Genomic DNA, 24548 nt, shown 5'->3' on the forward strand with positions numbered 1-24548 from the left:
GGCATGCTGGGAACGCAGCGCTGTGCTTCGGTCTTCCGCCACGTTCTGGCACAGAAAGGAGTGGTGTGTTTACTAACATGCAGCTGTTGCCATGCCTTGGTATCTGGATTCACTGCCAAGAGCCTTTCCTGGGCTGAATCCTGATAGCTAAAGCCAGAGGGACTGACCAGGCCTTAAGGGATTTCCCTTAGTAGAGGCCCAAATAGGACCAACTTGGATTATCCAACTCTTAGAAGGAAGCCTACATGGGTAACACTGGACTCCTCCCAAATTCAATGCCATTAAGTAGATGCCAACCCATAGCGGCCTGATAGGACAGGGTAGAACTACCCCTGTGGATTTCGGAGACCCTAACTCTTTATAGGAGCAGGATGCCTTGTCTTTTGAATGGCTGGCCTTGTGATTAGCAGCCCAACACGTAACCACTATACCACCTGGGCTTCTTCTCCACCGGGTGCCTGCAGGCCCTTAGAGAGACCACCTCATGACATTAGAAACCCCCTCAAATAAGGAATCAATGGATGTGGTCTGGGGAAGGGCACCCTTTATCTGTTCCCCACTTGTTGAGCATTTAATGTGGAATTCATCCCCACACCAGATGACAGAGGGGAGATTTAGGAAAGTTGAGTCTGCCTCCCCATCTTGCACTTGACCTTGCCTACTTACCGAATGGGATCAGTGATGTCCAGGCGCTGAGCTTTCTGTTTTGGGGTGAGCTGCTCCCATTGGAAGTGGAGGCTCCAATCAAACCCTAAAACACAGGAAGGGCCTGGTTGGTGTGCTTTCCTGGAAGTACTTGCAGCGTTTTCCCACTCCCCACATTCTCCAGAACTTCACGGATGCACCCGGGGGCCGAAGGAGCTGGTCCCAGAGATAACAGGCCTCAGGGAGGCTGATCAGTTGTATAGCTGGCAAATTTGGGGGCTCTTTCTCTTTCTCCACCTCCTCCTGCTCTGCTTCTCTGCTTAGGTGGAGTTTTGAAAGAAAGGGCAGAGAACAAAGAGTCGGGCTTGACAGAGACCAGGGCTAGGATCCAAGGTCAAGAGGGACAGTTATAGAATCCAGTCCTCAGTCATGAGCCTCAGGGAGGTACAAGCAGGTCGACCCTACAGGATAGAGTAGAACTGCTCTATGGGGTTTGTTCTGGAAGCAGCCCGGCCCCTCTACATTGCTGATCTCTTCAATTAGCAGTCCCGTGCTTAACCCCTGAACCTCTAGATGACTGAATCTCCTAAAATTGGTCTTGAGTTGGGGATCATCTGAAGTGGAGCCTGAGGTGCCACCTCCCCAGAAGATTCCAGGTAGGGCCCATGGAGCAGGTCACCCTCAGGTCCCGGGTGAACTCTACGTTAGAACGAGAGCTCTGGAACTGAGGGTGTCCAGTCTAGTTCCCAGACTCCTTCCTCTCACAGTCTCAGTAAGGCGAGTCTTTCCTTGTGTTCCTCTTGAAAGCAATGAGTAGGGGATGGGAGTGGGGTCAGGGGGAGTCCTGCTTCAGGAGAGAAAGGATTCAGCCTCACTCACCCCCTCTCAGCTCCGAGGCAGATTCGATGTAGTTAAACGTGTCCAGGTGGATGATGTCGATCACAGGACACACAACCCGTGTGGAGTCCTGCAAACCAACAGAGGCTGTTTTCTGTCTGTGGTGCCCAAGAGCCTGGCTGCACGGCCAGGAATAGGAGGGTCCTGGCCTGGCAGTGCCAAGCGTTGTGACTGACTTTGACTTTGACTGAACACTTTCACCTCCAGATCTCAATGTCTACAAATGGGGGCACTGGATGTCTGGCCTCTCTCGCTCCCATGCCTAAGGTGCAGTTTGTCCTTGGTTCCAGAGGGCATCTAAGGCTGGCTAGAGAGTGCTGCACACTGAGAAAGGGGAAGGGGTGGAGGCGGGTCCAGAGGCCCTTTTACATCAATCAGGTTCTTAGGAGGCAGAAGATACAGTTAGCTGAACAGGTGACCTGAGGCCCACAGTCCCAAGAGGCAAAGAGACACACCACAATGCTTTCATTCTCTGGTTTTCATGGTCTTGGGATGATTGTTGTGCCTGGGCAAGGTGGTGAACAGGAACTCCAGAGACTCCTGACTTCCTTTGTTGCCTGCGTATTGTTATTGTTTGTTGCTGTCACATCAGTTCCAGCTCAGAGAGACCCCATGGACCACAGAAACACCACCCAGGCCTGCACCATCCTCACAATTGTTCTTATGATTGAGTCCACTGTTGTGGCCACTGTGTCCATCCATCAGGCCAAGGGTCTTCCTCTTTTGCACTATCTCTTCTGATAAGATGTCCAAAGAGACTTGTAGATAGATGTTCTCCAATCTGGGTCTCCGGTGTGCCTCACATCCTGTCTACATTCCAGATTCAGCTCCAATAGGCCATTAGCCACCTCCATGTGGGTTTCACATGGCCCATCCTCTTTTCCCCAGACCTGCTCCTTTCCCCAAATTCTCTATCTCTGTCATAGAACCATCACACACACCACACACACACACACACACACCACTACTAAATTAAGAGGCTTCACCCTCCCCATGAACTAGGCACTGCTAACACTAAGATTTCTCTTTTGAGTTCCTCCTCATCCTCCTTCATGCCTAGAATCCTTCAGCAGACTCTGAGCCACGCACCTCCCTGCTTGCCAGCTCGACCACTTTCCCTGCATTCTCCACAACCACTGTCAAAGTCCCCTTTCTGACAGGCAGGTCTACTCTGTCACTCAAGTGCTGAAACATGTTAATTGCCTCTAAGGTTCAAACTCCTCAGTGCAGTTGGTACTCACAAAAAGAGGGTTCCACATTCTTGAATTCAACCAATGGAGGATCAAAGATATTCCATGACCTGTGCATCTATGGGGTCAAAGCAATTCCTCACAAGCTAATAGTGAATAGAGGTAGAACGCTATTTACATAGCATTTATGTTATATTATATTATATTATGTATTATAATCTAGAGGTGATTTAAGGTCTATGGGAGGATGCTCTTAGGTAATATGCACAAATGATGTCATTTTCCACGAGGGATTTGAGTACCCTCAGCTTTTGGCATGGGGGAGTTTGAGGGGGTGAGTGTGATGGGGGAACATTCTCAGGGACCTCTGTATGTCTTTAGCTTTTCAGCCTCATCTCTTGCTACTTCCTCCAAACTATTCTGTCTGTCGGTATCAGAATCATGTGGGGAACATTTCCCTATTGTACAAGCCAAATCTACCCGTTCTTGAGATTCGTTAGGCATTATCTACACGAGGATACGCCAAAAGTATTGCTGTACAATCAGAAAGCTTCATTCAACAAAGACATCAAAATGCAAGCCCATCGTTTCTCGACATATCTTCCATCTGGGTTGATGCCACTTTGAAGGAGGTATATTTCTCTCTCTTTAAACTGTTCCCCAAGTGTTCTGTGCTCTTCGATTGACAGCACGTCAGAACGGTGGTTCTGTCACCTTGAGGGGCCTCAAACGACATTCTTTCTAAATGTTCTCTGCACCTGGGAACCAAAGGAAGTCTGAAGGGCAAGGTCAGGGCTGTAGCAGGGATAACGTTTCCACTGAAATTCTCATAGGAGTAGCCCTCGCCACTCTTGGAGAAGGAGCAGTGTATTGCGAAGAATCGGTGCTGGAGAAGAACACTGCAAGTGCCACGGACCGTGAAAAGGACAAACCAGCCTGTCTTGGAAAAAGTACAGCCAGGTGCTCCCGGGAGGCAAGAATCGCGAGACTTCATCTTCCATACTTGGGACCTGACGTCAGGAGAGGCGAGTCCCTGGAGAAGGACATCATGTTTGGCAAAGTAGAGGGGCCCTGGAGGAGAGGAAGGCCCTCCAGGAGAGGGCTTGACACCACGGCTGCAATAATGGTTCAAGGGCAAGAACCCCGGTGGGGACGGTGCAGGACCAGGCAGCCTTGCATTCTGCTGTGCATCGGGTTGGTATGGTACCTAACAACAACAACGCGGTTGTGATGGAAAAGTGCCTTGGTATACCTTCCCTGGCCTTTGTCTCACGACAGCAATTTTCCATGTTCCTCCAACTTCCTCCTAATATGCTCCGGTAGTCATCTCGTGTCCTTACAGAAAATCTTGCAAGATGATCCCACTGAGTCCCAGTGAATGGCCTCCACAACTTTCAGAGCTGGCCGTGGGGCATGAATTTGCTGGCCCAGCAGACCCCCTCAGACACCACTCTTGATTGGACCTTTTTTTTAAGGTACTCAATGAGACTCAGACAACTAACTGTATGACTGAGAGAACAAGTCTGCAGCCACCCGCTGCCCCATTTAGTTTGCGAAACGTGAGGTCCTTTTCTGAGGACTGACCTCTCCCGATAAGATGTCCAGAGTGACCGCGATATAGATGTTCTCCAATCTGGGTCTTCAGCGCCCCTCACATCCTGCCCACATTCCAGATCCAGCTCCACCAGGCCACTAGTCACCTCCATGTGGCTAACGGCAGGTTTAAGCACGCTTTGTTTGGAATAAACCTGTACATCTGGGCAGGCATAAGCTGGAATCCTAGCAGAAATTCTCTTGTACTTACCATTTCTCTCTCACACACAGATATATACAAGAGGAGGCTTTAAATAGGATGGTAAAAATGGAATAAAAAGACAATGAAATATTTCTATGAATATTTGGATGCTCCTCTATACATACAGACACATATACAAGGGGGGCGGCTGGTGTTCCCAAAGTTAGTGGGAAAAACCCATTATTTTTTCATTCCATTTTCCCAGGAACTTTTTGAAACACACACACACACACACACACACACACACTTTCCCCATCATCCTTACTAGGTACTTAATGATGCTCCTGATAAGGCAGGAAGGGAAGGACGGGCCCCCAGTGGGTAGTGCAGGGTGCCTGGGAATCGGGAGACTCCTGGATAACTGGATGGGAATGGCATTTCCTGGGCACGTCTCAGGAGAATCAGACAGGAGTGCTTTTCCAGTCCTGAGCATCTGTCACCCTTTGGTGCGCTTGGCAGGAACCTCTGTTTCTCCTTGAAGTCATTTAATTTCCTGGTTCAATCTCTCCTTCAAATGAGGCTGTCTTCTTGTTTTCAGCTCCAGCTGTACCACGTGTCTGATTTTAAGTTCACAGACTTAATTTGGCCCTCAGCCACCCACATGTGACTCACGCTGACAGTAGCACGGTGCCTCTGAAAACCAACTGGCCTGCATGGATGGAAAGCAGCACGCCTTGCCAATGCATTGCCTCTACCGCTGGGACCCCCGCACAGCTGTTTCATTCGCAGTCAGCCCGGCACCTGCCCAGCTGTTGCTGTTCCTCCTGGTTGTCTCTTGGGCCCCTGTCATCATGATCTGTGTGTCCAGTCACAGTGCCCATACATGGACACACTCCCAAAGACATCTTTTTGACTTGAACTCTGAAATGTTCTTAGAAGTCCAGAGACTGGCCTTCTTCTCGGGGTCTGACAACGTCCTCCTTCTTGACTGGTGGAGTCCCGGGCATCTGCTGCTGCACCCTGTCCTTAGGGAGACACTGTTTTATCTTAGTGTTCAAATGGCTTTAACATTTGGAAGCCAAAGTGCCAGACATATGTGCTGGCTGCCGGCCTGGACCACTGGCTTTCCCAGGAGCCATGCCTGGCTCTGCCTGGGGCTGTGCCAGCTTCCTGTGCACGCTCCCTGTCACGTATGAGGAATTCCATCCTCCTATTCCCGTCTCAACCAGGTGCTCCACCGTGGACAGCAGCAAAGGAGGGATATTTGGGGTTAAGGGCTGTGTGGTAACCTTGACCTTGAAAAGGAGCTGAGTGTATTTTATAAAAGGTCCATCAAAGTCCGGGCACAGCCTCTCTGTATGACTTGGGGGGTTGATGCCTGCTTCACTTCTACACCCCGCATCCCCTGCTCAGGTCAGATGGGTAGCAGGTGTTCAATCAGTGCTGGCTGACAGAGGGCGGCTGTGAACTCCCTCTCAGGATATGGTATCAGTGATTGTCAGGCAGGCTGAAAGAGATGTCTTCTCTTCCTGTAGGCTCAGGGATTGAGGGACTGTTGCCGGTTAAATTGGGTTAACCTCTCCTCCTCCCCCAAAATGCAAAAGGGCTTCCCCCAAAATTCATGGGAACACAAAAAAAGCTCATTAACTTTTAATTCCACTTGGGCACAAACTTTGTGAGATCCTCCTTGAACGTGTCCACTTGGCTAAGCCAGGATTCCCAGGACTCTTGTACAAGAGGATCCTCCAGTAGTGATGTACTGTAACATCACTTGTGATTAATGCAGATTAGGTTTAAGTTTGTTTGTGTTCATGAGGCAGAATTGGGTGTGTGAGGGGGTGCTTCACCCCTACTGAGCCACAGCCCTTATCTGACATAAAGAGTTCCCCTGGCCCATGGCTCACATTACCTACTGTTTTATAAGAAATAAAAGGAGAGAGGATCAAGCAAAGAAACAAGGATCTCGATGCTACCAAGAAAGAGATACAAGATCGCTGTGCAGAGAACTTCCAAGACCCAGGGGAAGGTTGATGCCAAGACATGTGGAGATTGGGAAGGAAGACCTAGCCCATAGATGCTGAAAGGAGACAAGGTCCTTCCTCCAGAGCCAACAGAGGGAGAAAACCTTCCCCTAGAGATGGTGCCCTGAATTCAGACGTCTAGCTTTCTAAACTGTGAGAAATTAACTTTCTGCTTGCCAAAGCTGCCACCTTGTAGTATTTCTATTAGAGCAGCACTGGTTAACTAAGGTAGGGACTCATAAAAAGTCCTGATGCTTAGTGTGTGTGTGGGTGGGTGGGGGGTATGTGTCTATACACCTTTAAAGTTAGTACCACACTCAGGATCAACTGGGCAGCTAGATTATGACCACTCTCCACTCCTACAAGTTCCCTCCTACCCCACAGCCCTCATCAGGAGCAAGGGCTGAGGGTTGAACGCACATGCCACTGGCCACCAATTACCACCTTAGCTTCACCTCTCATTTCTCTACCGATTTTGGTACTTAAAGCCACATTGTAAATGGAAAACAACAACAAAATTTGAACAGGGACAATCATGTACTTACTTGATCAACCAATACTATGGAGAGCCTACTGTGTTTTAGGAATCTCTGGGTGGTGCAAAGAGTTAGCATAATTGGCTGCTCATCGAAAGCATGGCAGATCCATTTCACCCCAGACCCCTGGGAAGAAAGACACGGGGACCTACTCCCCCAAACCAGCCATTGCAAGACCTTATAGAGCCCAGGTCTACTCTGATCCATAGGGCTCGTCATGAGTTAAAGTCGGCTCCGCAACAATTGTTGTTACCCTTTTAGGAACTACTGAATTGCTGCAGATCCAAATATTATTAAGACCTCAGAGTCTGCCCGATGTGATAGGCTGGTGGTACTAGATAACGCGAGTGTGGTATGCACACAAAGCCTGGGGCCTCCACTTTAGCCAGAGAGAGGGTGGGAGGGTCCCTGAAGCCGGGGACATTGTGGGGCAGCCGTAGGAACACATGGACTAGCTGACAGGACACCTGTGCTCCAGGACTGGCCCTGCCACCTTGAATGCAGGTGACTTTCAGTAAATCAGTACCCTCCCTGGGACTTCCTTTTGAAAACCCTCCTGCCTCCCTAACATGTTATTGGGAAGAATAAGGGAGGATGTATGTTCAAGCATGTGGAAGCATATGCTGTGATTATTTATATGCATTTACCAATTGGTATGGGGTTTGAGATGTCTTAAAATCCCCTTTCCAACTAAAGAAATAGGCAGATAAGGAGGGGCAGGAAATGCCCAACAAACATATGCTTAAAAAGAGATGCAACTTTGGGCTTGCTTCATGTGTCACCATATAATTAGAAGGGAGAGGGAAAGCCGGGAGGTTTCAACAGGTAAGACAGCAGCTGAGGCTGTTTACAGTATCGAGAGCCCGTCCTCTTTCTTATCTGCTTTTGAAAATCCCAAAATACAATGACAGTTTAAAATGTCCACTTCTACTCGCAAGATCAAATCTTTCTTTTTCTTCTTTTCCACCAAGACACACACAAACACACATGCACACACAGGCTGACACACACTCACGCTCCCATCTCAAAGGGAACATCCTAGAAGAACATTTCAGCCTCTGGCCTCAAGGTCCAGGGAAATGCCCTGCAGTCCTCAGGGGGCCCAGAGCCCAGCGCCAGCTCCGGAGTCCTGGCTTTTGTTCCTAATGCTTGAGGAAGACTGGCCTGCTCCCAGAGGAAGGAGCAATTGGTCCTGGGGCAGCACTCAGACTCGGAGAGGGAGATGGAGGCTTGGCCTAGGCCTGAGAGTAGTGGGCGAAGAGAGCCCCGTGGATGGTCTCCCCAGGTGAGCTAGCCACAGACAGAGATAGGAGAGCATTTCTCAGAAAGGGCATCTGGAAATGGCCTCAGAGCCAGGGGGACGGAAAGAGCCACGCAGACTCACTGCGGCTGCTGAGGACAGCAGAAACGCTGGCCATCCACCCCCAGAGACAAAGTCATCAGCCTGGCTCACAGGCCTTGGAAGGCTGACCCCTGGCTGATGGGTGTTTCTGGCTGGCCAGGCCTGCGTACAGTGCTTAATAGAGAGTTCATGGGATCAGTTTTTAGCCCTGATCACGCTCTGCCCTCTAGCAGTCTCCTTACCCCATGAAAAGAGAGCCTGACTTCCTGACTTCACCTCAGGGTTCCTGGCCAGCAAACTGGAGGGAGGGGATGGGGAGCCAAAGAGTGGTGGGAGGCCCCAAAGGTGAAGCTAAGTGAAGAGAGAGGTGGGAGGGGCAGGCTAGCAGCCTTGACTCCACATCTGCGCAGCATCCTCTTAGTTCCTCCTCTGAGATCTAAAGTCAACTTGACCCTAGAGGAACAGGTAGGGGTGGGGTTCAACCTATCCATCAGGACACAACCTATTGATGCCCCCTTGGGGGCGGGGGGTGGCCTTTAAATTAGAGAGATCCTGGGGACCTCTCTCTCTCTGTCTTGGCTTTTGCCTTCCTGCTGGCTTGGATTCTGTGTCGGCCTCCAGGGGCAGCCCCATGTGGGCCACCGATGCTGGGAGCTGTGGGTGCCTTACCAGGCTCCTGCTGACCTGTCTGCCTCACTTTTCTGCTTTCTTGACTCTCAAGAGGGCCCCGGCCAGCGTCAGACCTGTGGCCTTGAAGGGCTGGGCCGGAAGGCCTCCTCCATAAACAATTACTTCTTGGTGTGAAGTTCTTTCTCAGACACTGGTGAGACCCTGGTTTCATTTGTCTAGACCACATGAGTACCCTGCCTGGTCTAATACCCAAAGAGGAGCCCTTCCTGGGGGAAGGCACTCGACAAGCGAGTGAGGAGGAGCTGCCTTCTCAAAATAGAGTGGACCCAAGGTTGAGGCCCTCCATTGGCTGAGGTGGCCCCACTCGAATGAGAAGGGATAGCCGTAAACAGCCATTCGCCGTCGGAACGTGGAATGTACAAAGTAGAAATAAAGGATATCGGAAGTTGTACTTCAAGATTGATATCCTAGGCATGCGTGAACTGCAATGGGCTGGCCTTGGCCTTTTTGACTTGGACAATAATATGGGTCCCTATGCCGGACATGACCCATGCAGGATGAATGACATGGAATTCATGGTCAAAAGAACATTTTAGGATCTGTATTGAAGGACAGTGGTATCTGTGTTAGGATAATGTCTACGTGTTTATAAGGAAGATCAGTTAATAGGAATAGTATTCAAATTTACACACCAACCCCTGATGCCAAAGATAAGGGAATGGGTGACTTTGACCAACTTCTGCTGTCTGAAATTGATTAAGCAGGCAGTCAAGATGCATTGATAATTACTGACAACTGGAATATGAAAACAGGAAACAAAGATGAAGGATCAATAAAGCCTTGGGGATAGATATGATGCTGGAGATTGCATGATAAAATTTTACAAGACTCATTATCGATTGAAATAATTTTTTTTCAATTTCCAGAAGAATAATGGAAATACAAAGAAAGGAAGCATATCCGTCCCAGAGAAAGGGTAGAAAAAAGCAGAGGAATCAGGCGTCTTAGCATCTTGCCAACAAGTCTTCCTATTGGGCTTTTGAGGGAGGTGCAGTGCACACTACCAGTGCATAGACAGAGGTAAGAGAGGGGCCTTAAGAAATGACTGTTACAGTCTCATGAATTCTACTGCCTTCTTCCTACTGAAGACTAGCTTTTGAACCTCTGTTATCTGGCAGGAAGAAGGGTTGTCTCTTGCCCAGGAGTTATATGTGTCCTGTGCCAACAGCAATCTAGACCTTCTGTAGATGACTTGTCAGGTGAAGCCTAAGGCAACAGAACAAAGAGGTCACAGCCCAGTTCCATCCATGACCGCTATGTGCATTTGGCCAGATTTGGTTTTCTTTGTGCGTGTGTGTGCGCGCGCGCGCATGCATGTGTATAAGAAAGAGCTTTATATAAAAGAGCAATTGTTTGTTGTTGTTTCTTTTTCTTTAATCGTTTTGTTAGGGGTTCATACAACTCTTATTACAATCCATACATACATCAATTGTGTAAAGCACCTTTGCACATTCATTGCCCAGATTTGGTTTTCTTATCTTTAAAATGGGGACAGTGATCTCTGGCTTGCCTACCTTCCAGTAGCCTGAGGGAAACAGGGAGAGTTCTGTTTCCCCAATTGAGTTATAACAGTCCCTCAGAGGTGCTGGCATGACTCAGGGGCTCCAAGAGCAGAAACCTATGTTGTACCTTGGATTGTGTGCTATAGTAAAAAAATGTTTGGATTCCCAGGGCGGGGATGATGAATATATATGTTCATCAAAAAACAAACATATATATATATATATATGTTTGTTTTTTCTGAAAAGGTGGTATGATAAATGCAGTAAGTTTGCGTGCCTAGGAGTAGAGTAATGGGCTTGAGGTCCTGGGGGAAGTTTGGGACATGAGGGCCACTGCTTCTCTGCCCGACTCACCTCGTTGACTCTGTGCAGCAGGGGCTGCAGCCAGTCCTTGTTCACCTCGCAGTGGCTGTCCAGGAACGTCAGCGTGTAGCCTTGGGCAATGCTAGCACCCCGAATCCGGGACCGGACCAGACCTGCAGTCAGGGACACAGGGCCAAGTCAGTGCCATTGTCTCCCCATTTCCATCAGGACTATCGAGGAGTGAGCATTTCCCCTAAACACCCACACACCACCAGGAATCCCCTCCACACACACACACACACACACACACACACACACACACACACGCCAGACCAGTCTCCACCCCAATACAAGCACTCAAATAAACACACGCAAATTACCAGTCCCCTCCCCAGTACCCAAACACATGACTAACACATCACCTCCTTCCCACCCAAACACATTACCAGTTCTCCCCTCCACCCACCCCAGGTCTCTGGCCGGCAGCACTGACTGCCGGTCCTACCTTGCCGCTCAGTGTTTCGTAGGCATTTCACCTTGGGCAGGTTGATCAGAAGTTTGCAATCATCAGCTGCAAAGACAGGTATAGGGACTCATCTGTGCAACGCAACTGTGCACTGCCGCTGAGTCGAAACAGTAGGCAAGGCAGCCCTACCAATCTCCCACCCCCACCCCAAACTGCAGTGTCCTGTCCTAACTCGGGTTTCTGTGTTTTGGAAGGGCTGCCTGCACGTGGATCTTATACCAGGTGACCCATTCAGGCCACAGTGGTCTCAAGTGGCACTCTGTGGAGTAAGTCAGTCCCACAGTGGTACCCACATACTTGCTTAAGACCACTTCAGGATGGGAAACTTTGGAATGGTTATTTGGGGACATATCTTTTTCACTAGAGCTTGTTAAAAATATAACCTACGAGTGCTTCTTACTCTAGTGGGGGCTTGGTAATAAAATGTTGGGAAGCCAGAGAACAGATGAGCTCAGTTTGATCTTTTCTTTTCAGATCATGGGAGAAGACTTAGTAAATATATTGATTTTATTTATTGCTGCTAAGAATATAAACAACTGAACATATACCAACTTAATTATTTTCTACAGCTGCCATTCCCTGACCCTGATGACATTCCTTGAATTGAGTTGTGTACCCATAATCTATGTGATTTTTCCATCACCATAAACTGAAACTCAAGACTCTGTAGGCAGTAACATTCCCTTTTCCCTCCCCCTCCCACTGTTGACAACCATTTATAAATTGCTAGTCTCCATACTTGACTGCTCATATCTTTTGATATAATGAGTTCATATAACATTTGTCATTTTGTGATGGACATATTTCCCTTAGCATAACTTCGTCAAGCTCTACACATCCAGTAGCATGTACCAAGATTTCAATTCTCTTCCTCAGTATTTCATTGTGTGCATGTGCCACACTGTTCATTCCCTCGTTTGTTGTTGGGCATTTGGATAGTTTCCACCATTTGGTTATTGTGAATAGTGCTACAACAAATAGTCAATTACAAGTATTTGTTTGTCTCCTTGCTATCAAGTCTTTTGAATATGTACCTAGTAGTAAGCTGGGTTCTTTGGTAGCTTGATCAAATTGAATCTGACTAATGGAGACCCATAGAATGTTTTGGAGGCTATACATATTTATGGAAGCAGAAAGTGTCACCTTTATCCCATGGAGCTGTCAATGACTTGAGCAGCTAATCTTGCAATGAACAAGCCCAACACTTACCTGAGCATTCTACTATACAATCAGTCAACATTGCAATTTAAGGCTTAACTTTTTTTTTAACTTGAGATATCCCGAGAGTCATCTACCCTGTTGTGTTCTATCTCCAGCCCTCTGTAGATCTTTCATTATAATGCTTTTCTTTGTCTCCTCGAGGTGCCTTTTGAAATATTCTGTTCAGCTCTGTGTTAGTCCAGGTTGACTAGAGAAACAAATCCAGGAACACTGATATATGTGTAAGAGAGAGCTATATATCAGAGAGTAATTGCATATTAAGAAACTATCCCAGCCCAGTCCAGATCAAGTCCATACATCTGATATCAGCCCATAAGTCTGATACTAGTCCATACATTCCTCTTCAGACTCATGCAGCACATGCAATGATGCTGAATGTAGGAAGATCACTGATGGGTGAAAAGTCTTGTGGATCCAATGGCAGCGGAAGCATCTCAGCACTGGTGCCGGTCTTCCAGCTCTCCTCGTGTCTCAACAGCAGGAAAGTGACGCAGAGAGAGAGGGACTCCCACAGGGCTTAGCAAGTCTCCATGCCGTGACTTGTCAGCAGGAAGACGAAGGCAGAGAGAGAGAGGAAGTTCCCAAAATCCTCATGAGAAGTATCATCAGGCTGTGACCTGATTGAGAGGCTAGACTCCACCCCGACACTTATTGATCAAGTTGACACGAAATTATGTAACTACCACAAGCTCTTTTACTCCATCGCTTCTTCTATTTGCTTTTGCTGTTCTATATGTGTGCTTAAGAGGAAATTTCAGAATCTTGTCTGATATCTTTCCACTTTGGTCTTTTCTTCCTTTCTTATCTTTTAAAGGCCCTCTTGCTACATTTAGCTACGATGTTTTTGACATCATCCCCCAACTTATCTGGTCTTTGTTCATTCGTTTTCAATACTTCAAACCCGTTCTTGAGGCGGTCTCTAAATTCAGGTGGGAAATACTCAAGGCTGTATTTTGACTCTTGTGGAATTGGTTTAGTCTCCTTCAGCTTCAACCTGAACTTGCACATGGGTCATTGATGACTTATTTCACAGTTGGCCTCTAGACTTGTTTTGGCTGACAAGTTTCTCTATTGTCTCTTCCCACAAATACAGTTCATTTGTTTCCTGTGTATTGCATCTGGTGAGGTTCATGTAGATGGTTGCCATTTATATTGTCGAACAAGGTATTTGCAACAAAGAAGTCATTGGTCTTGCAGAATTCTATTATGTGATCTCCAGCTTTCTTTCTGTCACTAAGGGAATATTTCCCAACCAATAACTCTTCTTGTTTGTAACTTTCACAATCCAAAAATTAGCAATTATGAATGAAGCTTGATTGCTTGTTTGATCAATTTCAGATGAAAGAAGTTGGTAGAATTCTTCAGTTTTCATCACTGACTTGACTGGTTGGTACACAGATTTGAAAAATAGTGTATTCATCTTCCTTGTAGGTGTATAAATATCACTCAAAACGTTATACTTAAAGATAGATCTTAAAATGTTCTTTTTGACGATGAATGGGATGCCAATCCTCTTGAATCTGTCATTCTTATCATAGCAAGCCACATGATTATCCGATTCAAAATACCCAATTCTAGTCCATTTCAATTCATGAATACCTACCTAAGATATCAATCTTTATGTGGTCCCTTTCATTTTTGATGACTTCCAATTTTCTTAGAGTCATATTCCTACAAGTGGCACAGTGGGTTACGCATTGGGTTGGTCAGCAGTATGACCCTACTAAGCACTGCAGAGGAGAGAGATGAGACTTTCTGCTTCTATGAAGGTTTACACCCTCAGGAAGGCAATGGGGCAATTTGACTCTGTCGCTATGAGTTGGAATCAACTTGACGGCAATGATAATACATCATATAAGTCACTTTCCAATTATTAATGAATGTTCCCTGCTGTTTCTTCTCATTTTTAATGGTATCCTACTATCAGCAAGTGAAGGTCCCAGGAAACTTTTTTTCCATCTATATCATTAAGGTTAACTCAATTTTGAGGAGGCATCTCTTCTCCGGCTGCATCTTGAGTGTCTTACAACCCGAGTAGCTTATCTTCCAACACTCTATCTGACAGTGTTCTCCGGCTATTCATAAAGGTTTCTATTCCCTCAGAAAAGGACAGTCAATTATTCCTTCTTAATCAGTTCTTAGTCAGAAGCTCCACTGAACCCTGTCCACCATGGGACTCTGGTGGGATTTGAAATACTGGTGGCATGGCTTCTAGAATCACAGCAACACACAAGCCACCATAGTAAAGTATGCCCTGGCTAGGGAGATCCTTTCTTCTTCCTCCTCTTTCTTTTATCCTTCATCTTCTCCTTCTCTTCCTCCATCTTTTAAGTGGTCTGCTCACAGAACCATCCACGCACGGAGCTGGTTCAACTCCCCATTACATGGGAAATGTGCCAACTCGGACAAGTGACTAATCTTAGACATTTGCCTTGAGTTGTCCTTTTATTTGCCTGCTTGACCCATCACATCCTTGGTTTTGAACATCATCTCTTGACTCAACATTTACATTTTGCTTCTTTGGCTCTGACCAACCGTGACCAGTCTGGTTGGCTCTAGACTCTAGATAGCAAAACATGAAGAAAAGCAAAAAACAAAAACAAATTTCCTCTGAATCAGGTAGTGTTTCACACGTGTTAACACGGTTAATCCTTACCTACTCTTCCTATGTAATCGGCACACGCTATTGTCATTCTTTGCATTTTATAATTGAAATAATGAAGACACAGTGGGGGTAACTATATCCCTGCACTATAAAGCCAGTAAGTGAGGTATACGGTGTAAGGTCTGAACATGGGTAGCTGGCTCCAGAGTCTATGCTGTAACCACCTGGCTCCTCGGACTCTAGTGTCACTGGAATCCAACAACATTCCCTGATACTACTGTAGCCCCATAGCAGGACAAATGTTTCCCTACCGCCCTCTTCTTCCCTCATGAAGGGTAGTCATTTTACCAAGTTTCAGAATTCAGAATCCAGATCTTGTGACTCCGGATCTGGTAAATAATCCACCTGTGTATGACTCCCCACAGTCCAAGCCTGTGCCAACAATTGGGGGTTTCCAACACCTGTGCTTCAGCAGGATAGTGACTCCCATGTCCCGTTTCCGGCATCAGCTCAGGATTGGACTGCTAGCCCAGTGCTGGTGGGACAGACTCCATACTCCTGAGACATGGAGCGGCCCCAGGGGCCAGCCCTACTTCCCTGGCTCATCATTGGGAAGAGGCTGCTCTGCCTGGACACATTAGTGCCCAAGAGTGCCCTTGGCCTGCCAGACTGATGGCTCACCACTGGAGGGCTAACCATGTTTTTAGTCTTTATTACACCTTCCAAACTGAGCCCACAGCTGTCGGGAATGCCCACCTGCATGTCTTGCAAAGAGTGGGTTTGGATTGGGAATTTGGGTGGGATGACCGAGAGGGACTGAGGTTGGAAAAGGGGGGAAAGCCAATGTGATACAGAGCAGTGAGTTGCTGGCTGTCTCGTGGTATGCGATGGGATGTTCCACCAAGGATCCAAAAAACAGGGCTCGCCTAGTCCTCCCATGGGAATGAAAGGGAGAGGACATGGGGGACCCAGCACATTCTCTGAATCTAGCACTGTTCCACTGTTCCGCAGGCACCCCCCCACCCCAAGCAGGCCAAGTGCTTTCCCAAGCTGTACCCCTCCACCCCCGGCAGCACAACAACCTAGGATCTCTATCAACAGACACTGCTTCTGGACTCTGGACTCCTGCACTGATCTTGTAAAGATCCACCAGCCCTTCCCACATTCAGACATGTATCTGACTGTGTGGATGGGTACACACTAATACAATCAAACTTAGAATAAAGTTGCCCGGACAGAGCCTCAAAGACTCACTGCAGGTCACTCAAGCAAAACAAAGCCAAGCCAAACAAACTCACTGCCATTGAGTCAACTCTGACCCTGAAGGACAGAGTAGAACTGTCCCGATGGGTTTCTGAGATCGTAACAACTCTCTACAGGAGTAGAAAGCCTTACCTTTCTCTCTCAGAGCATTTAGTGGGTGTGAACTGCTGACCTTTGGGATTGCAACCCAATGCATAACCACTATACCAACCTAAAATATTTTTTTTAAATGTGAGCTTTATTTCCCTTTTTGAGATCAGCCGTGAATCTGCAAAGAATGCTGTACCATTTACATACCTAGGCGTCCCTCCTCTCTGACCATCACAGACTCACCTCTGTCTGATAGGCAGGGCTCGGGGACAGACATTTGTGCTTGAAGAGCATGTGCCAGGGAAGACTTACGGTCATTGCTGAAGTCGTCCACTAATATGATTTCCTGGATCAGATGCATAGGGGTGCGGTTTAATATGCTGTGAGATGAAAGAGGAAAACTCATTATGGCTTGTGGTGGCAAAAGACGCCGGCGTAGCCTGAGTTGTAAATAGGAACGGAGACTCAGAGCAAGCAGAGGGCTTGTGCACTCACTCTGCTCATCTGTGAGGCACCGAAGATCACTCAGAGTCCTCTACTGCCCACGTGCCTCCTGTGACACTGGGACAGGTGCCCCCGCAGGCCCCCGCCTCTCGCCTTCCTGCTGCCAATTTCAGTTCTCATTCTCAGACTCTTCCCCTGACCCACTCAGCCCCTTCTTGGCTGTGACTTGACCTGGAGCGTCAGCCCACACTCAGCTAGGAAGATGAGGAACATGATCAGGGATGTGCTAGGTCTTGGCCACCATGGGGCATGAATGTCGAGCTGCACTATGGAGGGGAGGGGAGAGTGGAGGAGGTGGCTTGGAGAGTCCCTGCAGGCAGTCTGGTCTGGGCTGTATCAGAACTCCTGGGAGGTAAGCTCCTTTGAGAATACAGCTAGAGTACCTCGGGTGCTCCCAGAAACATCTCAGAAGAAAGGTCTGGTGATGGGTCTACTTCTGAGCAATTGGCCCTGTGGGTTCTCTGTCACCCAAAGAGTCACCAGGGGTCGGCGTTCACTCAACAGCAGTGGGCCTTTTACAAGCCAGGCTCGGGAGGACAGGCCTGCTCTCTAAGGTGCGCGGCTCACTCCTCATGGACGGCTTTTCTCCCACTGCCAGCCATGCCCTCACTCTGCCCACAAGGCCCAGCTCCAATGCCTCTTCCTCTCTGAAAGCTTCCCAACCTACTTAGTGAGAATCAATTGCTTCCTTCTCTGGTTCCCTCAGCATTTGTATGGACACCTCCTGCCACACTGAGGGCTGCCAAACTCGGGAAGCTGACTACGTGCCTCCCCCTTAGATGGGACTATCCCCAAGGACAGGGACCTTGTCTACTCAGTGCTCATCAGAGCCAACACAGTATCTTGGCCCACGGTTAGAGAGATGCTTAGCTCACACCTACCATGTGCAAATGAAAAGCTCAAACGCACTGCTATTAAGTTGATTTTGACTCATAGTGACCCGATAGGACAGGTTAGCACCCCTGGTGGCATAGTAGTTACACAAGGTCAGCAGTTTGAACCACCAGTTGCTCTTGGGGAGGAAGATGAGGCTTCCTACTCCCATAAAGAATTTCGGTCTCAGAAACCCACAGGGACAGTTCTGCCCTGTCCTACAGGGTTGCTGAGTCAGCACGGACTCAATGCCAGTGAGATCATGTGCAAATCAATGTAGTTAAAGATGGATACAGGAGATGGGATCTCTATCCCCCAGAAGTGTGTGGTCTACAAGCTGTGTCATCTTCAGACGGTACTTTACTGCTCTGTCCAGTGAGATCGCACCATCAGTGAAACTGGATCATCCTAGCTGTATCTTGTTTTCAGGACTGTTGAGTGCATGAGAGAAGAAAATGTATACGAAGTATTTGGCCTAATCTGGGTACTTAGATAGATAAATAGATATTGATAGGTGAAATAAAAACAGTTGCGGCTCAGTTGACGCCACTCAAGGCCATGCTATGCGTGCCCCATCCGGCTTTCAGTGGCTGATTATTTACAAGTATTTTGCCAGGTCTTTTTTCTAAGGCTCTCCTGGGTAGATTTGAACCACCAACTTTTCAGTTAGTAGCTCAGCTCTTCACGGTTTAGTGATGATAAATGGTAAAGCTTATTACCCTCTCGAGCACCAGTCATGACATTTGAATGACAATGACTGTGATCCATGGCCTGGGTTCACTGTTAACTCCAGGCTTCAACCATGATTGAGATGGCTGGATCCCACCTCTCCCAAATGCCCAACCTGCATAGTTACCACCCACTGCAAGATGCCCGGAGCCCCACATATGTGGGGAGAGGACTTTGAATGGGTGCTGTGTGGACCTCTCCTCCCAGGGCTCTCATTCTGAGCCCAGTTCTCAGGGGGCTGCACTTCCCTACAGATTCAGAGAGCCTGCAGCTGCCTTCTTACCATGGGGTGGTAGTTCGCGTTTTTGTGTCGACTTGGCTCCACTGTGATTCTCAGTGGTTTGGCAGTTAAAACCTAGTGACCTATGATGTGACCCAACACAATGTGATCACTTCCATAATGGGGTCTGCTACGAGTCAATCGGTTTTAAGATTAGAGTATGACGCGACACCCTTATTCAGGCCATAGCCCTAATCCAGTCCATTGAAAGGAAATCTCCTCAGGGGCGTGCCTCCTGTTAATATAAGTAGATGCTGTAGACAAGCTCGCTGGCTTTTTCTGGGTCTGGATTCTGCGTCTGACTTGACATCCGGCCTCCGGCTCTTCAGGCTTCAGTCAGCAGCCTGCTGTACTGTACACCTGCTGGTCTTGGGAGCATGAGCAGGAATCTGACCTGCTGAATGGGGATTCATTGGATTCTGAAGCCAGAAGCCTGCCTTCTGACCTGCCAATCCTGGGATCATCAGCCCCTGCAGCTACCTGAATCAAGGAAAGCCCCAATCTGATATCTGACTTACAGACGTGGAACGTGCCTGCCTCTACAACTGTGCCAGCCGTTTTCTTGATGTAAGCCCTTCTCTCTAGATACAGACAAAGGCATCATTAGTTTTACTTCCCCAGAGAAGAATGGTCCGAGGGCTCCTCAGAGGCAAGGATGGCAAGACTTTACCTCACACACTTTGGACATGTCAGGAGCGACCGGTGCCTGGAGAAGGACATCATGCTTGGCAGAGTGGAGGGGCAACAAACAAAGGGAAGGCTCTCAAGAGGATAAATTAACACCATGGCTGCAGCGGTGGATGCAGGCATTGGAGCCGTTGTGAGAGTGGTGCAGGCTGGGTAGTGTTTTGTCCTGTCGTGCACAGAGTCGCTGTGGGTTGGGGCTGTCTCCATGCCTAACAATAACAGAGAACCTAGCCTACGACACTGGAAAACTAGTGTAAGGTAGTGCACAGACCCTCACAGTGTGAAGTCCTACTCCCGGCCTGGGGCCCAGAGCATAAGGATGGGGGTGGTGGTGGTGAGGGTGGTGGGGGGTAGGCACCATCCGAAGCTGTCCCAATGAAGGTAGGCACACAAGACCAACACCCAGCCTTCCAATCATGGCGGCGGTTGAGGGGAGGGAGGGAGACAGGAAGAGAGGGGAGACGAAGCTGCTGGAAGAATAACCTCTAATGAGGTTTGATTACGGATGGAGCGCCTGCACGCGATTCTCCCCAATCCCTGCCGGCTCTTTGAAATTCAAGAGTTCTCTTATGTGAACATCAAAAGGTAAACTGCACGCCGGCTCTCTGCCGGTTGAACTGAGAGATGATTAGCGAATAAAAAATGTCCAGGGTTTAAAAAGAGAAAAGAACGAACGAATTGTCAGCAGCAAGTGCTAATTATACCATTTCCTGGTAACACCTGGCTTGTTTTTGGCTCTTCCAATCAGAGCAATTGGAGTGATGGCTTGGCCTCCATCATGTGGCTCCGGGCTGGGAAGCCGTCACTGGGGCTGTGCTGAGCCTCTGTCCACAGGCCCTGGTTCAGAAGGGACCCCGGCTTATCCACACCTTCTCCCCTGAAGCCTAACCCATCCCTTCCTAAGCTCCCTTCCTACGTTCTCCTGGCTGCCCACCGCCATGGCCCCCTCATCAGCAGAGCCAATCTTCCCAGTCCTCTTGGACCCGGTCTTCTGCGTCTGGCCGTGGCATTCATTCTGACTTGTGGGGACCCTAATGAGGAGAGGAACTGTGGGCCCATAGATCACCAGGCCTTTCTCCTGAGGCACCTGAATCTCCAACCTTTCCATGAGCAGCTCAGTATCGTCAGCGTTTGTCCCATCCAGGGCCTCCACGGGCCCGGCTTCCACAAAGGCTGCGTTTTTTCCATGCTTTCGTCCCAGGCTGGCTATACCAAGCTTCTTCTTCGTGCGGCCTGGCCTGAAAGAATGGGCTCACGCTTGCTGGCACTTGTGACAAGGGCACACTGCTGGATGCGGCTCCCCTTCCTGCCAGAGAGTAGCCGTGTGGACTCCTCCTTCCTGCCTGCTGCCCCTGAGCATGGAGCATGCAGAGGGGCTCGCGGAGGGGCACGCAGATGGGCACGCGGCGAGGCACCCAGAAGGGGTTGAGCAGTTTGCGTCGTCTGTGGGTGGGGAGGCCAGGCTGCCTCCAGCACTTACAGGCTGTGCCCTCGAGAACAAGGCACTGGCCCCCCTCGAGCAGCCCTTTTCTGCTGTAATTACATTTTCCTCGTAAAAGCAGGTGATATTAATACTTGACCTACTTCACAGGCTTTTGTGCGCCCAAAATGAGGAAATGCATTTGAAATTGCTTTGTGAACTCCACGGTGCTATGCGCCAGCAGGTTTTCATCCAACACTCTGTAAATAGCAGTTGAATGAAGAGCCGGGGCGGATTGGTGGAAGAGTTGAGCCATTGTGGGGTGAGACGGTCACGGATTCAAGTGCTGGATCCGTATCTGCCATTCACTTTCAGGGAGAGCTTCCGGGAGTATTCGGCTTTCAGAACTACAATCCCCTCCACTGCACAATGCACATATCACTACCGACCTCACCAAGATGCTGCTCTGTGCGCCCAAGGAGCTTAGCGCCTTGCGTGGTACCTCCCATTGCTCTGTGCCGCTGCACACTGAGCAGAATAAGGCGACAGTTGCTAAAACAGCAATCTCACTGCCATCTACTTGATTCTGACTCACAGTGATCCTTAGAGGATGCGATAGACTGTCCTGTGGGTTTCTGAGACTGGAACTCATTATGGGAGTAGAAAGCTGTTCTTCTGAAGAGCTGCCAGTGGTTTCAAACTGCTGACCTCTTGCTTAGCTGCCCAACACATAACTACTATGCCACCATGTCTAACGATTTAAAAGCAGTAGCTCTCAGAGTGTGGTCCCCAAACTAGAAGCATCCAGAGGTCTTAGAAGCACATGCTCAGGCCCCACCTTGAACCTCCTGAGCTGGAATCCCTGTGTTATAACAAACCCTTCAGGGGAATACTCAGGTCCAAGGGCTGATGCCTCAGAACCCCTGCTGTCAACCCAGGCTGAAGTGACTTGTCATACTACCCATGGTCACCTGTACAGTTCACTATGGGACAGGCACTGTTCTAAGTCTTTGTCCGCCTGGATGCAATCCAAAATCTCAACAATCGTTGTAAACTCCCTGCCTTTGAGTCAAGGCTGGCTCATAGTGACTCCTGGTGGGTTTCTGAGACAGGAGTTGAAAGTCAAGTCTTTCTCCGAAGAGCTGTTGTTGGTTTTGAACTGCCAGCCATGAGGACTGCAGCTCAACTCTTAACCACTATACCACCAGGGTTCCTCGGTCAGTTATCTTTAGGGCTGCCTATTTTGAAGACAGCTGAGAACTTCAGTCTAGCCAGGCCTCTCCTTGTGTGAAGAAGGTCCCAGTGAGCTGTCCTACAGCATGAAGACGTTGGTCTTCCCTCGGTGCACATCTATTGCTGGATTATCTCCCATTACAGACCTTTTGGCAAGTTGACCCTCTGCTTGGAATTCCTGCCTGCTCACAAGCAGGCCAGGTGTGCCAAGGAGAGAGGCAATACCAAGAGTTTGGTGCCCTTAGTGTGCTCGCCTTGTGCCCGTTCAAACTCATCTTCTTCTCTGGGTCTGGGGGTTACAACAGGCTGTGTGCCAGACAGGCAGTTTTCTGCGAGGCCAGGATTTCCTGGCCTGAGGAGGTGGCTGTGTTGGCCCCAACACCTTCCCCGGTGACGCCAAAGTGCCACCACGGAGAGTAACTTTGTCCTGTTGGGCAAAGCTGCCATAAAGCTGGGCCCAGAAGCCATAGTGCAGGGCCAGGACTCCGCCCCACCACACTTAGCCAAGTCCCAAGAAGCCTTGATGTGGTAGCTCTCTGGCTCAGTTCCCTCAGCTGTGGGGTGGGCACAGCAATGTCGTGCATAGGATCAGACTGTCACAGCTGGTGGCCGCTGCTCCTGTCACCTGTGATACAAGTGCTGCTGGAGGTGGGTGGGTGGGTGGGGATGTTCAGAGAGAAGACACTGGAGGAGGGGCCAGGGAGCTGGAACATCCAGGGTCTTCCAAGGACAGAGTGAGAAACTAATTCTCAGGCAAGTCATCTGAGTGCTGGGTAGGGATTCTGAGGGGAGTTCTGTTAAGGGTGGGCCGGTATGTAGTCAGTACCCACCTATTAGAGCCTGCGCGTAGCCAGGTGAGGGCCTGCGGGTGGGGTGGACAGATGGAGGCACGCAGAGAGCTAACATTCTACCCTCGGGTTGTTCTGAGGGGCTCTGTCACTGCCCTGCCACCTGCCTCCCTAAGACGAACGGCCGTGGAGAAGCAGGGATGGGGAGCAGACCCTGTTTGAATGCTAGCCTCCTGCTGCTTACCTAGCCGAGGGCATGGGGCATGCTACTGAACCTTTCTGGGCCTCAGTTTCCTCATAATGAGGTTTGGCACTACGTCTAGTGACCGTGTCACCTAGTGGCTAAAGGGAAAGGTTCTGGGACCCAGTTTCACTAATTACTGCCTATGACTTTGGGCAACTGGCCTAGCCCTTAGTGCCTTTGTCCCCCATCCTATCAACTGGGATCAGAATCTCCCCCATAGGCTAACACATGTCAGAGTTCATGAGCAGGAAGCATGTAGGAGCACCTGGCTAGAAATGCCTGATGCTCCTGCCCAGTGAGCTGACACGCGGCTGCCAAGAGCTTGGGCCAGCAGCCAGATGGTGGATGAACAGGAGAGGCTGCCTTACCTGCGGATAGTTCTGAGCAGGGTGGAGCGGGCCTCATTGTGGAAGGTGATGATGATGCTGGTGGGTGGAATGTCCGTACAGAACAGCCTCAACTTGCACCTGGAGAAGAAAAGAGCGGCAGGGCAGGTAAGACCTCCCGCTAAGAAGCAGATGGAACAGGCTGTAACCAAGGGCATCATGGAAGTCACCTGCACCACAGAGGCCTGCCTCTGGTGGGGCCTCCCAGCTACCTTTTCCTGGACACAACCCCTGGGACTTGGCCCAGGCCTGAGGGAGGAGCTACGGGAATGATGAAAGCTGAATTATCCGCCCCACTCCAGGGAACACTTGGGCTTGGAGGGACTGAGTTGGTGTTCAAAAAAGAAAGGCATTTCTGGATGGAACTCAATGGCTAAGAGCTCAGGTACTGACTGAGAGGCCTGGAACTCTGCTAATAAAGGCACCGCCTTTGGAGCCATCCTGTTCTGCACACACAGGGTCGCCAGGAGGAATCAGCTCAGTGGCAACTGACATAAGAAGCTAAGATGCTCTCTGTGGCATGTGGGAGCCGCGCCCTGTGGTTTCCGTTGTTTTGTGCTTTTCAGTCCACCTGTCGCCGCCCCGGAGGACAGAGAAGAACTGCTCCGTGGGGTCTCAAAGGTTGCTATGAGTCGGCACTGGCTCATGGCTATGGTTTGGCCATAGTTACTCTTTGTGGAGGTAGGCTGCCATTGTCTTTCTCCTGCAGGACAGCTAGTGGGCTTGAATCACCAACTGTTCAATTAGCAGCTGATCGCGTAAGCACTAGGGGCTCCTTCAATGGTTTCACTCACTCACTCACTCACTCACTCACACACTCAATCACACACTCACTCAC

The 24548-nt window shown here is 49.2% G+C and overlaps 1 protein-coding gene across 1 annotated transcript in view; it reads right to left on the bottom strand.

Annotated features, from left to right (window-relative positions):
- GALNT14 (polypeptide N-acetylgalactosaminyltransferase 14) overlaps positions 1 to 24403 on the bottom strand; it is a 56254-nt gene extending 31851 nt beyond the window's left edge. Inside the window, exons 1-7 of the mRNA XM_013006841.1 lie at positions 24381 to 24403; positions 23693 to 23791; positions 16879 to 16946; positions 11367 to 11432; positions 10913 to 11034; positions 1525 to 1612; positions 667 to 751 (exon numbers count right to left, since the gene is read on the bottom strand). Of these exons, the coding sequence (XP_012862295.1) occupies positions 667 to 751; positions 1525 to 1612; positions 10913 to 11034; positions 11367 to 11432; positions 16879 to 16946; positions 23693 to 23791; positions 24381 to 24403 (551 nt within the window). The remainder of the gene's footprint in view (positions 1 to 666; positions 752 to 1524; positions 1613 to 10912; positions 11035 to 11366; positions 11433 to 16878; positions 16947 to 23692; positions 23792 to 24380) is intronic.
- Between the last annotated feature and the right edge of the window lie 145 nt (positions 24404 to 24548).

The sequence above is a fragment of the Echinops telfairi genome, unplaced genomic scaffold, assembly GCF_000313985.2.
Source record: "Echinops telfairi isolate 266 unplaced genomic scaffold, ASM31398v2 ScPeMD7_10;HRSCAF=50, whole genome shotgun sequence".
NCBI classification, from domain to species: domain Eukaryota; kingdom Metazoa; phylum Chordata; class Mammalia; order Afrosoricida; family Tenrecidae; genus Echinops; species Echinops telfairi.